This window comes from Apus apus, chromosome 8 (assembly GCF_020740795.1).
Source record: "Apus apus isolate bApuApu2 chromosome 8, bApuApu2.pri.cur, whole genome shotgun sequence".
In the NCBI taxonomy this organism is placed as follows: Eukaryota; Metazoa; Chordata; class Aves; order Apodiformes; family Apodidae; genus Apus; species Apus apus.
Window position 1 is genome coordinate 3,108,876 of NC_067289.1, and position 14,696 is coordinate 3,123,571.

At 53.3% G+C, this 14,696-nt stretch overlaps 2 protein-coding genes across 3 annotated transcripts; one reads left to right on the forward strand and one right to left on the reverse strand.

Annotated features, from left to right (window-relative positions):
- Positions 1 to 818: 818 nt before the first annotated feature.
- On the reverse strand, positions 819 to 9,893 carry ING5 (inhibitor of growth family member 5). Of its 2 annotated transcripts, none has more exons than XM_051626008.1 (8): positions 9,786 to 9,893; positions 9,194 to 9,265; positions 8,353 to 8,519; positions 7,272 to 7,383; positions 6,171 to 6,264; positions 5,043 to 5,178; positions 4,858 to 4,919; positions 819 to 3,967 (listed from the first exon to the last, which is right to left on the reverse strand). In XM_051626008.1, the coding sequence occupies exons 1-8, from the start codon at positions 9,871 to 9,873 to the stop codon at positions 3,925 to 3,927; spliced, it is 774 nt and encodes a 257-aa protein (XP_051481968.1). In that variant the 5' UTR covers positions 9,874 to 9,893; the 3' UTR covers positions 819 to 3,924. The 2 variants fall into 2 exon arrangements, with proteins under 2 accessions (XP_051481968.1, XP_051481969.1); XM_051626009.1 differs by lacking the exon at positions 9,786 to 9,893 and adding an exon at positions 9,613 to 9,694.
- Positions 9,894 to 10,112: 219 nt separating this feature from the next.
- On the forward strand, positions 10,113 to 13,966 carry DTYMK (deoxythymidylate kinase). The gene is made up of 5 exons (XM_051626023.1): positions 10,113 to 10,249; positions 10,530 to 10,638; positions 11,380 to 11,470; positions 12,068 to 12,265; positions 13,426 to 13,966. The coding sequence occupies exons 1-5, from the start codon at positions 10,120 to 10,122 to the stop codon at positions 13,534 to 13,536; spliced, it is 639 nt and encodes a 212-aa protein (XP_051481983.1). The 5' UTR covers positions 10,113 to 10,119; the 3' UTR covers positions 13,537 to 13,966.
- The last annotated feature ends 730 nt before the right edge of the window (positions 13,967 to 14,696 follow it).

Consider the following 14,696-nt stretch of genomic DNA (forward strand, 5'->3'; position numbering starts at 1 on the left):
CAGCGCCGTCTGGCGGCGGGAGGGCGCACAGCACCCCCGGCGGGCGCCCGGCACCGGTACCCCCGGTACCGCCCCCATCACCAGCCCCCGACCCCCGGTACCGCCCCCGACCCCCGGTACCGTCCCCCACCCCCGGTACCGCCCCCCCCCCATCAGCCCCCCACCCCCGGTACCGCCCCCGAGCCCCGGTGCCGCCCCCATCATCAGCCCCCGACCCCCGGCACCGCCCCCGACCCCCGGCACCGCCCCCATCATCAGCCCCCGACCCCCGGTACCGCCCCCCAATCAGCCCCCGACCCCCAGTACCACCCCCATCATCAGCCCCCGACCCCCGGTACCGCCCCCGAGCCCCGGTACCGCCCCCATCATCAGCCCCCGACCCCCGGTACCGCCCCCGACCCCCAGTACCACCCCCATCATCAGCCCCCGACCCCCGGTACCGCCCCCGAGCCCCAGTACCACCCCCATCATCAGCCCCCGACCCCCGGTACCGCCCCCGAGCCCCGGTACCGCCCCCATCATCAGCCCCCGACCCCCGGTACCGCCCCCGACCCCCAGTACCACCCCCATCATCAGCCCCCGACCCCCGGCACCGCCCCCGACCCCCGGTACCGCCCCCATCATCAGCCCCCGACCCCCGGTACCGCCCCCGAGCCCCAGTACCGCCCCCCCCCATCAGCCCCCGACCCCCGGTATCGCCCCCGACCCCCAGTTCCATCACCACTCCCAGTACAACCCCCATCCCCTGGTACAACCCCCCCTCATCCTCCCCCCCGGTACCACCCCTGTACCCCCACAACACTCTCGCACACCTCTGCTCCCAAAAATACTTTTATTTATAACAATATATCCATTATCTATAACACGATCCAAAAATACAGATATGTACATTTTTCTTTTTTTTAACTTTACATTCCTTTTTTGGTTTGCTTTGTGGGTTTTTTTTTTCACCATTCATAAAAAGATTTCTGTTCTGTTCCTGGTTACAAAGGGAACACAAGGTCTAATGGATTCCTTTTAATAAAAAAAACCAGAACAATGGTGTTTAAAAAGTCTTTTCCCCCTCCAGGTGGGATGACCCCGTGGGGTTGGGTGGTTGACAAGCTTTAGTGGAACATTTCCTCTGAAGTGTTGTCCCAATCCTGGTCACCCTTCTCCAGGAAAGGACATTCAACCACATACATTCAAAATTCAGAATTAAAAGAATTAGAAAAGAAAAAAAAAAATGAAGGCTACTGGTATTTCTGTCTATAAGGAGTAATTAAAGATCTCTAGAGCCAGGTCTAAGTGGCCGAGAGATGCTCCAGAGCCCTGGTGCTGGTGTGTTCCCAGTGGGACAGGTTATTTATTGCTGGTATCAGACATTGTCCTGACACGTGAGAGGTGTTGACAGCACCAAAAGGGACACGTTTTACCTCAGGAGATTCACAATCCCTAGGGAACTATCCCCTTCCACCAGGGCATGGATTTCTATCCAGCAAAACCTTCCCGAAAGGTGAGGTGGGGATTGTGGTTTCAAAACAAGTGTTTCATCTATGGTGCTACCACTACTGCTGAAGCCTGAGGAGATAAAAAAAAAAAAAATAGGGAAAAGGACAAAAAAAAAGGGGAAAAAATAGCACTGGAGGGTGAAATAAAACCTGCAGTGGCATCAGGACTTGGTCTGCAGGCCACGTAAGGCTCCTACATTACTCCAGTGTAGCAGGTCACTGAGGTCCAGGGCTCACTCCCTGGCTACAGGCTGGCTCATGAGGTATCAGGAGGAAACTCCTCTCAAAAAAGAGGCAGAAAGAGGCCTGACTGTGTCTGTAAAAGCTGGGGAGGGGGGTTGTGTGATTGTGCTTTTCTTCCCCCTTCCCTCCAGCTTGCCACCTGTGTGCTTTCTGGGTGGGAGCAGAACGTGCATCACCTGGGAACTTCCAGTGCCACCCTGCAGAGCGACGTGAGGTGACAACAGACACAGGCAGCATCACACTTGGAAATGAGAGGAGCCCTGGAGACAGGCTTTTTTTTTTTCTTTTGATCTCCCCCCCCCCCCCCAGCAGATGCAATAAATCACAGAAAAGCTGCCTCAGTATCAAGAGGTTTCACCCAGTGTGGACAGACCTGCAGCACCTGCAAAGCCCAAGGGAGCAAAGAGGGGAAGGGAAAGTGGCAAGAGCTCTGTGTTCTACTTCCCTTTCAGTGCAAAACCTGAGAGGGTCAGTGTCACTGGGGGAGGGGGAGGGAACCAAACCCCAAACCACCACTTTTTTCTTTTGGGAACAGGTGCCAAAATCTGACTAGAAGTGGTTTTGCCTCCTATACTGTTTATTCGGGTTGTTTTTACAGCTGAACAAAAGCTGATCTGGAAGTTTCTTCTGCCTTCCCAACGGCCTCTACCCAAGAGCTCCTGCACAATGACATGCAAAGCAGCACACAGCCCTGCCCAGAGCAGCCACCAACACCCACCAGGGACCACAACCAGCACAGTTCATTAACCCTGATCCCTGCAGCTGCAGGGAAAATTGGTTGGGGGCTTTTTTTATTTTCCCCTCTCCTCCAGCAGAGCCACCTTCCCCAAAACACCTTGAACTGTAGGCAGGTTAAACCCATCACACAGGAGACACGTATGAAGACAGAGAGTTCTATGCTTTTCCCTCAACTTCTGCATCCACTGCTAACTCAGAGGAAGGAAAAACAACCACCAGGAGTTTTGTTTTCCTCCTCCTGATTGCCTTCTCTTCCTTCTGCTGCAGCAACTGACACTGGGAGGGCAGCAAGGATTCACATTCATAACGGAAAGACAGCTTCAAGAAACCAAGAACATGCAAATCTGCCCCCACTCAAGTAGGCAAGAAGTAACTCTAGAACATTCCTGCTGAACAGCCACCTCCAACAGCACCACTTCACAGCAATCATTGTTCCAACTCCCCTTCCAGGTCCCCCCCGTGGCCACTCTGCAGTTTTGCCTCACCATCCTGAGAAACCCTTCATCCTTCCTGAGCATCCCCATCGAGCTCCTCTTCCTCTCCCAGGTGCCACCAGGCAAAACACCAGCAACACAAATCACCTTAATTTTATGAATCGATCTGACCTTCTAACTCTGTAACAACACTGAAGGTTTCATTTTCACAGTAATGCACTTCAAGAGAAATGGAACAGCCAGGAGAGGTCACACTCTCTCAGTATTCATGTCACCAAAAAAAACCACTGTGGGACAATTTCTTTGCTATTTAAAGGTTTTCTCCCAAAAGAGACAAACCTTTCCTTAGGAGGAGGTGAAAAACCAAAAAGGTTTGCTTCTGTTAAGGTTCATATGAATGGGGGCAAGATCAGGTGAAATAAAAGGCAGTGCAAAGATAAGACAGAAAAAAATTCCCCAGAAGAGAAGATTTGATCTTACCTCTCTCCCATTCCTGCCCTGTCAAAACGAAGCACTTGGCTCTGAGGGAACACACTGGGAAGGGTGAGGCAGCTTCCCTGCTCCTTCCTGCACTACAGAACTGCACAAGAAATGGGCTTCACACCTGGGCAAGGAGAAAACTCCTTCCCTACCATCCTAAGCTCCAGGCACAAGCTACTTGGATGATGCAGCAGGCTGAAGATAACAGCTATTTCCTTCTCCTTAGGTGGTTTCACAGACTCCTACAAACTCACAGAGACTACAGGTACTGGCTGCCCTAGCACTTCATCATCACACCAATTTATGTGCTGTGCAAGTGTAACATAAATAAACTCCCTGTGGCAAATTCCCTCCCTCTCTCCCAGCCTCATTTTCCTGTGAAAGAACAGGAATTACAACTGGCCACTGGACAATTAAATATTGTATCAGAAAAAGGAGGGTAGCTAAAAAATAAGAATAAATCAAAGGTAATATTGCAACGTGAAGGAAGGAATATATTAAATTCTTCTTGCCTCACAGGATGTATTCTCCTCTATTCCTTACTTTTTTTTCTTTCTTTCCTGAACACAACGTGGACAAAACCTATAGGGAAAAAGAGGCAGTAAATAGTTCCTCGAGTTTACAACACATAGACCAAGAGATCTCTTTATTATCTGGACTCAAGTGGGCAGGAGGATGATTTTAAAGCAGCTAATCCATAGCTAAGACTCCCATGGAAGTAGCCTATAGGAAGAAGGTGCCACTTGTAGCTCCTACCATCAGGCAAGCACAATCCCAAAGTACAGAGGATGCAAAGAATCACAGAATGGTGGAGGTTGGGAGGAACTTCATCACCCAGTCCAACCTCCCTGCCAGAGCAGGATCCCCTAGAGCAGATCCCACAGGAACACATCCAGCTGGGGCTGGAATGTCTCCAGGGATGGAGACTCCACAGCCTCCCTGGGCAGCCTGTCCCAGGGCTCTGTCACCCTCACAGGCAAGAAGCTTTTCCTCATGTTGAACTTGACCCTCCTGAGCTCCAAGTTTGTGCCCATTGCCCCTTGTCCTGTCCCTGGGCACCCCTGAGCAGAGTCTGGCCCATCCTCCTGACATCCCCTGGAGATACTGATCAGCACTGATCAGATCCCCCCTCAGCCTCCTTTTCTCCAGCTGAGCAGCCCCAGCTCTCCCAGCCTTTCCTCACAGGCAGATGTGAGGAAAGCATCTCAGTGCCCTGTGCTGGACTCTCTCCAGTAGTTCTTGTCCTTCTGGAACTGGGGAGCCCAGAAGTGCACCCAGTGCTCTGGGTGAGGCCTCTCCAGGGCACAGCAGAGCAGGAGGAGAACCTCTCTTGAGCTGCAAACCCTCTGAATGACAATGCCAAGCTCCTGTGTCAGGAAGGGTCACAAGAGGGTTCTAATTCTTGCTGAGATTCATGTTGAGACAAATTGCAACCTGCTAAAACCCCACAAGCTGGAGGCTGTCACACTTACCACTTCCCTTTTGGTTTGGTGGTGAGGTCCACACAAGCAAAGTGGAACCACTCAATTGGGCACTGCAAAAGAGAAAGGAAAAATCCTCGTGTCTCACAAGTGTTACCTTCATTTGGTATGATCCAGCTGAGGAAGCACCCCCCTGGATCTCACACATCTGAGAAGAAATCATCTGGCATGCTTACATCTGGGTTGTCACAGCCAATCATCTCTCCATAGGACACCTGGTGGCACAAGCAGTAGGTGGGTTCGTTGGGGTCCACTGGCATGTCCAGGACATCTGAGGGATGCACTGACAAGATGGTGTCAGCAAACTCTGAGCTGTGGACAAGGACAGATTGAGGACAAAACACTTAGTTGCAGGGCAACACCATGTTTCCAAGATCTAAATCCCACTTGGAAAAATTCAGTTTGTAACAGTCTCTTCCCTAAAACACACTGAGCCTCCTCTAGATGATCACATATTATCCAACAATTAAGATCAGAAGGTTGGTTTGATCAAACACAAACCATCAGTTTAACTACAGAGGATGAAGACACTGATTTGTAGCTGCCATGACAGTAACAAAACCATCCAGATCACTCCTGTCTGCAGACAGAAGAATCTGGGTTTTTTTTTCTCCTCCAATCATTTTTGATCCATCTATTTTCTTCTCCTTGTCAGGTATGAGAGAACCTCCTTCCTCTGACAGGAATGAACTAAGTTTCCATGTCAGTAACACTCAGTGGAAACTACTTCTTTCTTTTCTGCCGCTCCCTTTCACCAACTGAAAACTCAGAGCCCCTCTACCAAAAATCCTATGACAAGAGGACACACTTTCTTCCTTGCTTCACCAAACCAAACTGGATATTCCAAGATTATTTCAGATATGATTGTTTGAAAACAACCCCCACGATTCTCCCAAGATTTCCAGAACAACAACACAACAGCAGGTTTTGTTCTGATGGCCAAGTGTTTCTTTTCACCACCAAGACCAGAAGCAGCTGTCAAAAATAGCAACGTGACAAAAATCAAAGCTATTTTCCCCCAACTTGCCAACAGCAACAGAGATGCTGATCCTGCCCTTCCAGCCAAGAGAAGAAGGGCATCAAGAAGTCATCCCAAGCATGATGAGATTCCACATGCCAACCAAGGAGTTAATTAGCAAAGCTGACTGGCCCTAAACAGGACACTAATGAAATGGAGGAAGATCAGGACACTCTAACAATGCTTGCCATCCAGACAGGAGCCATAAATAGGGTAACATGAGCTTGTGGAAAATTCATGGAGTGTCAAGCCAAAGTCAGGAGAGCCCTGCCTGGCTCTGCCTTACCCTCCTTTGAGCTTCTTTTTCTTTGGTGTATCTTCTTCAGATGTTCTCCTGCCTCGACCACGAGAGCCTCTTTTGTCTTTCTGACTTCGTCCCTCTGGAAAGGAAAAAAACCCACCCTTAATTTCCATTAATTTGCATATCAGAAACATCCCTGGGTGTTTTTCTTTTCATGCATTTATTGATTTGAAATCATTTTTATGTCACAAAGGTGCCCAGCTGGCAAGTAGTGTGACTGAGCACCAAACCCTTAGATCCCTGCAGAGCATGAAATAAAAACAGCACCATGTTTGATTAGACATGTTTTTTCTTAAATCTCAGCATTTTTTTTAACATTAGCCAGTTAATGACTCAATAACTAAAGTAACTTTTATCTCCACAACCCTGATCTTACCCCTTAGTTCAAAGGTGTAAAGCTGTGCTGCTGTTAATTATGATAAAAAATCAATGTAATTACAGAATCCCAGACTGGTTTGGGTTGGAAGGGACCTTCAAGATCATCCAGTCCCACCCCCTGCATGGGCAGGGACACCTCCCACCAGCCCAGGCTGCTCCAAGCCCCATCCAACCTGCCCTTCAACACTGCCAGGGATGGGGCAGCCACAGCTTCCCTGGGCAACCTGGGCCAGGCTCTCACCACCCTCACACTCCAGAATTCCCTCCTCATGTCTCACTTCAATCTACACCACAGAAAACTGGCTGATTTTTCCTGCAGTTCTCAGCTTGCTTAGCATTCAAATGCTGGCAAAAGGAGGAAAACTGGCAAATATCTCCTCCAAAAGATCTCAGAACTTAGTAAACAGATCAAGCCTGAAACTGAGACTGTTAAAACTCAAGAGCTGCAAGAACATCAGCTCAGTTTTTTGCATGGTCAGTGCACCCTGGACCAACCATGGGCCACCTCAGGCAACTGAAAGGTTAGATCCCAGATTTTTCTTCCCTTGTTCAGTGACCACCAAAACACCCTAAATATTTGACATGAATATTGGAATTTCCTTCCCCCCCACACACACACAAAAAAATAACAGCCAACTTGGTATTTCAGCCTTTCTGGTTTAGATACCCTCCCCAGCTGGAAAAGGCTGTCAAATAAAATGTACCCACTTTTCAGGCTCCGGGGTCCAGGGCTTTCAAAGTCACTGCCTTCCAGTTTATCTTTCAGGTCTGCTTCAAACCTGGCCAGGTCTGCATCCAGCCTGCGGATGTGCTTGTCCACCTGCACACCAGAGGAAACCCCAGACTGAACTTCAAAGAAGAAACAAACCCCAAGGTAACACCCAAAAGAGGGAGGTCTAATCACTTGGCCCTCATTGGCGTGAACGGGAAGATCCCGCTGCAGGGCAAGGCACGGGAGTGGGAGCAAAGGGGAAAAGGGGAAGTGACCCACAGGAAAGGAGCTAAGGCAGAGGGAAGAAGGAAAAAGCCAACAGGGAAAAAGAAGAGGATCCAACCCCCCTGCATGGGCAGGGACACCTCCCACCAGCCCAGGCTGCTCCAAGCCCCATCCAACCTGCCCTTCAACACTGCCAGGGATGGGGCAGCCACAGCTTCCCTGGGCAACCTGGGCCAGGCTCTCACCACCCTCACACTCCAGAATTCCCTCCTCATGTCTCACCTCAATCTCCCTCTACCAGTTTTCATCCATCCCCCCTTGTCCTCTCCCTCCCTGCCCTTGTCCCAAGTCCCTCCCCAGCTTTCCTGGAGCCCCTTCAGGCACTGGAAGGTGCTCTCAGGTCTCCCTGGAGCCTTCTCTTCTCCAGGCTGAACACCCCAGCTCTCCCAGCCTGGCTCCAGAGCAGAGCTGCTCCAGCCCTTTGATCATCTTTGTGGCCTCCTCTGGCCTCTCTCCAACAGCTCCCTGTCCTTCTTATGCTGGGGGCTCCAGAGCTGGACACAGGTCTCCAGGTGGAGACTCAGGAGAGCTGAGCAGAGGGGACAATCCCCTCCATGGCCCTGCTGCCCACGCTGCTGGTGACACAGCCCAGGCCATGGTTGGTTTCTGGGCTCTAGCACACAGTGCCAGCTCATGTTGGGCTTCTCATCCACCACCACACCCATATCCTTCTCCCCTGGGCTGTTTTTGATCCATTCTCCAGCAAACCTGTATTTGTACATGGGACTGCCCCACTCAAGGAGCAGGCTACAACCACTGCTACCAAAAGATCTCCCTGGCTGTGATCCTCACCATCTCATAGGTCTGCATGGCCAGCTGCACCTTATCATCACTGTACTCTTTACACTTGCTGTAGGCACTCTGGATCTTCTTCAGGTGTTCCACTCTCTCCTCAGGTAACATGTTCTTCACTGAGTCAATGTATTCTGCTGCAAGACTGTCAATTTCTGCTTTCTTATCTGAAAAGCAAAGTCCAAACTGGTGAGAGAGCTGCCTGCCAAAGCAAGGATTTTTTTCTCTTCTGCCTCATGATGGTATTTAGCAGATCCCTCCTGACAGGTTTTGGATTTCCCCGAATTCGTGAATGTATTTAGCTTTTAAAAGAAGTTAAAGGCATTCACACTTTAACACTTGTGGTGTGATTTTTGATTTCTGAAGTGGTTTAGAGTTAATTCAAAAGGAGGGGCTTGCTGTTGGGATCAGAAACTGAGCTCATGGCTTGACAAACTTCAGCCTCTCTTCCCACCCAAAGAACATTGTGCACAGCCACACTTCAAACTGAAAACCATCCACACGCTACCAGACACCAAGACAAACAAGTGGTCTTCCAAGACCAATTAAAGATGATCCAGATCCAACCCCCTGCATGGGCAGGGACACCTCCCACCAGCCCAGGCTGCTCCAAGCCCCATCCAACCTGCCCTTCAACACTGCCAGGGATGGGGCAGCCACAGCTTCCCTGGGCAACCTGGGCCAGGCTCTCACCACCCTCACACTCCAGAATTCCCTCCTCATGTCTCACCTCAATCTCCCTCTGCCAGTTTCCATCCATCCCCCTTGTCCTCACCCTACAAGCCCCCGACAAGGACCCCCCCAGGGTCTCCCTCTCAGCCCACCCTCCCCGCACACACACCTTCCGTCCGCTGGTCCAGCTCCCGCATCAGCTGGAAGTTCCTCTGCAGCTCGCAGGGCAGGTTCTCGATACCTGCCAGACCAAGGCCATGAAGCGCTGCAGCCCCTTCCTCCTCCTCCTCCTCACCGGGGGGCGACACTGGCAGCCCCTCCCCCGAGGCAACCACCCCCTCCCCCGAGGCAACCACCCCCTCCCCCGAGGCGACCACCCCCTCCCCTGAGGCGACCAACCCCTTCCCCTGAGGCGACCACCCCCTCCCCTGAGGCGACCACCCCCTCCCCTGAGGCGACCACCCCTTCCCCTGAAGCGACCACCCCCTCCCCTGAGGCGACCACCCCTTCCCCTGAGGCGACCACCCCCTCCCCTGAGGTGACCTCCCCCTTCCCTGAGGCGACCACCCCCTCCCCTCAGCCTGTCACCTCACAACCAGGGCTCCCCGCCGCCGCTTTCCCGGCCCCGGCGCGCACTGATGACACATCCCGGCGGGATCCCGCCCCCCCCGGGGCAGCCGGTGGCGCAGCTCTACCCCCCGCCCCGCCGCCCGGCCCCCCCGGCCCCCGCCATCCCCCCCCCTGTCCGTCCCCGCTCTCACTGTCCAGGTAGTGCTCCAGGTACATGGCGGTCGCCATCTTGAGGCGCGCGCCGCCGCTTCCCGCCGCCAGCCCGCCCCGCCGCCTCATCGCATATTCATCACCCCGCCCCGCGCCGATTGGCCGCCGGGGACGCTCTCGTTGCATATTCATGAAGGGGGGGCGGGGCTTCCTTTTCCCGCCTCACCTCCTCCGCGGGAGGACCGGCGCCTCTCTTCGGGTCTTGACGTCGGCTAGAGCGGCCCGAAGGCGGGATTGGCTGAGGCGGGGTGGGGCTGGGCGGGGATTGGCTGAGCGGCGGCGGAAGAGGCGGGGCGGGGCGGGGGCGCGCGCGCCATGGCGGGCCGGCGCGGGGCGCTGATCGTGCTGGAAGGGGTGGACCGGGCCGGGAAGAGCACCCAGGGCCGGCGGCTGGTGGAGGCTCTGCGGGCCGCCGGGCACCCGGCAGACCTCCTGCGCTTCCCGGGTGCGGGGTTGGGGGGGTGGGGCGGGAGAGAGTCCCGTTAGAGCTGCCCCGGGGACGGGTGGGAGGGGGGCCCGGCCTCACCGGGACTGACTGACCGACCCACCCACCTCCTCCCGCCCTAGCGGCCCCTCAGACCCCCCCAAATTCCAGCTCCTCCCCCCCCCTGACCCGCTGCCAGACCCCCACCCCCCCCGGGACAGACCGACACCCCTCTTGGCGCCAGGCTGAGGTCGGGGTCTGCTCCTTCTCCCCCCCCCCCCCCCCCCCCTCTTCCCTGCAGAGAGATCCACGGAGATTGGGCGGCTGATCAGCTCCTACCTGGGGAAGGAGAAGAACCTGGAGGACCACACCGTTCACCTGCTCTTCTCTGCCAACCGCTGGGAACACGTGTAAATTCAGCCTCCTTAAGTTGTAGAGCCAAGAGGTCAGGTCAGGTGTTGAGTCCTCCCTGGGGTGTGAGCTTGCAGGGGGTAGGGTAGGTACAGGAGCAGGATCCTGTTGCTGGAAGCAACGTGGCAAGGAGAGCAGCTCTGGGGAGGAAGGACCTCGGGGTCCTGGTGGACAACAGGCTGAGCATGAGCCAACGGTCTGTCCTCGTGGCCAAGAAGGCCAGTGGCATCCTGGGGGGCTTTAAGAGGATGTCCAGCAGGTGGAGGGAGGCTCTTCTTCCCTAGTGAGGCCTCACCTGGAGCACTGGGTGCAGTTCTGGGCTCCCCAGTTCCAGAAGGAGCTACTGGGGAGAGTCCAGCACAGGGCACTGAGATGCTGAAGGGGCTGGAGCATCTGCCTGTGAGGAAAGGCTGGGAGACTCCCTATGTACAAGGAGTAAAGACAAGGGGTAATGGGTGCAAGTGGCTCCTGGGAAGATCCCAGGTGGACTCCAGAAGAAAATGTTTCCCCCTGAGAACAGCTGGACTTTGGAATAATCTCCCCAGGGAAGTGGTGGGTTCCCCAACACTTTCAAGGCTCAGCTTGACAAGGTGCTGGGCCATCTCCCCTAAACTGTGTTCCTACCTGGAAAGGTTGAACCAGATGATCCTAGAGGTCCCTTCCAACCTGGCATTCTGGGATTCCATGATTCCTTGCATGTAACTATTTTTTCTGCCTCCCACATGGTCTTTTTTTTTCAGCCCGTTGATGAAAGAGAAGCTGCACCAAGGGGTCACACTGGTGGTTGACAGATATGCCTTTTCTGGAGTGGCTTTCACAAGTGCCAAGGAGGTGAGTGAACCCCAGAGCAGCCCCTTGTCCCCTCCCTGGCTCTGGGGAGAACATCTCCAGTGAGAGCTCTGGTCCAGAATCCATGACCCAGGCTTCTCCCCTGGGGAGATGTGGGTTGAAATGGAGGGATGAAAGTTCCAGCTCAGGTGTTGACATGGGCTGTTTGCTCAGATCTCCCCTGGAAAAGAGCAGAGAAGCTACATTTGGTTACTTGGTGTGAATCTGGACCCAGGAAGACCCACCCTGGATCTGTGGGGTGTTTTGGAGACACCTTCCTTTGGCACTGAGACCTGCTGGGTGGAGAGAAGAGTTGCTCAAATCATTGAGCCCTGACTTCCAGTGCACAGCCCCTAACAAAACCCTCCCCCCCAAAAAAGAAAAACAACCCCACAACCAAACAACCCCCCAGCAAACTCCCAGGGCTGAATTCCCACAGGAGAAGCTGGGATATCACCTTCTCAGTTGGCAGCCTGGGGTTAGTGCTTTGGGCTGCTTCCTGCTCCTCCAGCTAACCTGCTGCTTTCCCTCCTTCACGTTCCTTTTTTTCCCCACCTGAAACTTGGTTCTCTTTTTTGTTTGCTTGCTTGGGGGGGCCAGAACTTCTGCCTGGAGTGGTGCAAACAGCCTGACATTGGTCTCCCAAAGCCAGACCTGATCCTGTTCCTTCAGCTGAGCCCAGAGAAAGCAGCAGAACGAGGGAACTTTGGAAAGGAACGTTATGAGAACAGCACCTTCCAGGAGAAGGTCCTGCAGTCCTTCTATCACCTGATGAAGGATGAGACATTAAACTGGAAGGTGAGGAGATCATCCTGATGGGCCTGTCACAAACCAGGGGTGGGGGTGTCTCATGGTGGCTCCCAAATTGTGCCCATCCCATTCGAGTTGATGATTCTATGAGGTACAGCCTGGGAAGTGATTTTCCCAGGGGTTTCAGCAGTGGAACACGTGTTGCCTGTCTTCTGTGACTTCTTTTGGTTTCTGTCCACTGCTTGAAAAGAGTTGTCACTTAAAGCAGCTGTTTAAAGCACTTAAAGGGGCCCTTAAAGCAGCTGTTTAAAATTTAAATGCAGAACTATCAAGTCATGGAATGGTTTGGTTTGGGAGGGACCTTCAAGATCACCCAGATCCAACCCCCTGCATGGGCAGGGACACCTCCCACCAGCCCAGGCTGCTCCAAGCCCCATCCAACCTGCCCTTCAACACTGCCAGGGATGGGGCAGCCACAGCTTCCCTGGGCAACCTGGGCCAGGCTCTCACCACCCTCACACTCCAGAATTCCCTCCTCATGTCTCACCTCAATCTCCCTCTGCCAGTTTTCATCCATCCCCCCTTGTCCCATCCCTCCCTGCCCTTGTCCCAAGTCCCTCCCCAGCTTTCCTGGAGCCCCTTCAGGCACTGGAAGCTGCTCTAAGGTCTCCCTGGAGCCTTCTCTTCTCCAGGCTGAACACCCCAACTCTCCCAGCCTATCTCCAGAGCTGCTCCAGCCCTTTGTGGTCTGCTCTGGACTCTCTCCAGAAGCTCCATGTCCTTGTGTTGGGGGCTCCAGAGGGGACAATCCCCTCCCTGGCCCTGCTGGCCACTCTGCTGGGGATGCAGCCCAGGACAGAGTTGCCTTCAGAACAGATGAGGAAGAGGTTCCCTGAAATGAGCACAACAATCCAGTGTCATTAAAAGTACCTGCCCCAAAGTCTGTCAGCAACAACATGCAGCAGCTTCTTCTGTTTCCCTTGATCCAGCCCCACATCTACTTCTGAAATGCCAATTCCTGAACAGATTTTTCTTTTTCCCAATTCCACTGCTTCAATAATGCACAGGAGATGGAATTAGGTCCTTTCACTGCTTATGAAAAGGAAGAATATTGAGGACTGGGGGGGGAGCAGATATCCCAGCAAGGTGAGTTCTTCTGTGGTGTCAATTGAGGAACATGTTTCTCTTGTTTTTCTTTTTGGAAACAGACAATAGATGCTTCCAAGAGCATAGAAGACTTGCACAGAGAAATCAAGTCCATTGCAGAGGAAACCATGAAAGAGGCTCAGAACAAACCTCTGGGACAACTTTGGATATAAAACTTCATCTAGATTTTAGACCTGAGGGAAACCTCACCTCTTGGCTCTTAGTGGGGTGACTCTCCTCCATCACCTTCCAGCAGCTACAGCTTAGATCCTGTGTTATTCCTTTGGATCCACCACAATCCTTGTGATTTCTCTGCTCCTCCTCTCCAGCCTGCACAGTCCCTGCTGGGTTTGAGAAACTGAGATGCAGTGAGAGTGTGACAAATCCCTTGGGAAACCTCTCTGCCTCAGGTAGGACCCTCTGGTTCTAGCTCCAAGTCCTGTGGGTGCAGAGCCCAGGGCTGCCCAGCAGCACCAGGCAGGAAACATGGAATGACCATGGTTCCTTGATTCTTCTGCCTCTCCAGTAAATCCATCCCCTCTGCTGAAACCAGTTTGGAGAGGACTTTTTAATAAATATTCTTTCCAACGTGGGGCATTTGAATTTCTTTTGCCAGTGCCACCATTTTATCTTCTAGAAGGATAAATGGGAGGGTGAAGGTGTCATGGTTCAGGCACTAAATCCAGGGAGAGAAGGAAGGGAGAGATGAATTCAGATCTGTTCCCCAGCTGCTCAGTGGGAACAAAACACAAACTGAACTGCCCTGAGCAAGGAAGTGTCTGAACTAGATGGATTCTGAGCTCATAGCAGGGCCAGGTTGAAGAGGGAGTGGCACAAATTACTTCAGGCTGGTCAGGTTACTCCTGTGGCCAAGATCAGACTCTGACCCAGAGCTCAGTGCAACTCAAACAGCCCAGCACAGGCTGGCAAACCAGCTTAGCAAACCAGCCTGGCTGGGAATTGACCCAAGGCACCAGTAATGACCAGCAAGCTGGAATCTTAAATCACTGGCAAGGTGCACTGAGGTATGGGGATGGGCAGGAGAGTGAGGTCTGGCTGCTGGGCAGTTAAACTCACCTTCTGGCAGTGTGGGCTGGACTGACCTCCAGGCTGGCCCATCCAGGGACCCAATCTTGCTCCAGCTCTTGGCAAGAGAAGGGGATTGAACTGATCCACTAGCAGGGAGAGGAGGGTTAATGTTTCCAACAAAATTGCTACATCAGCCCAAATGGAAAAGTCTGCTGCCCTCCCTGCACTGGGTGGCAGAAACATTCCTGAGGGAGTGAGCACCTGGAACACTGACCCAGGCCCTGCCAGCAACACTGGAAGTAGA

Coding starts and splice junctions, on each gene's coding strand:
- DTYMK (XM_051626023.1), top strand. CDS start 10,120: ATGGCGGGCCGGCGCGGGGCGCTGATCGTGCTGGAAGGGGTGGACCGG. Junction 10,250..10,529: donor AGACCTCCTGCGCTTCCCGG/GTGCGGGGTTGG, acceptor TCTTCCCTGCAG/AGAGATCCACGGAGATTGGG. Junction 12,266..13,425: donor ATGAGACATTAAACTGGAAG/GTGAGGAGATCA, acceptor TTTTGGAAACAG/ACAATAGATGCTTCCAAGAG.
- ING5 (XM_051626008.1), bottom strand. CDS start 9,873: ATGAGGCGGCGGGGCGGGCTGGCGGCGGGAAGCGGCGGCGCGCGCCTC. Junction 8,520..9,193: donor GCTGGACCAGCGGACGGAAG/GTGTGTGTGCGG, acceptor TTTGCTTTTCAG/ATAAGAAAGCAGAAATTGAC. Junction 6,265..7,271: donor TGGACCCCGGAGCCTGAAAA/GTGGGTACATTT, acceptor TTTCCTTTCCAG/AGGGACGAAGTCAGAAAGAC.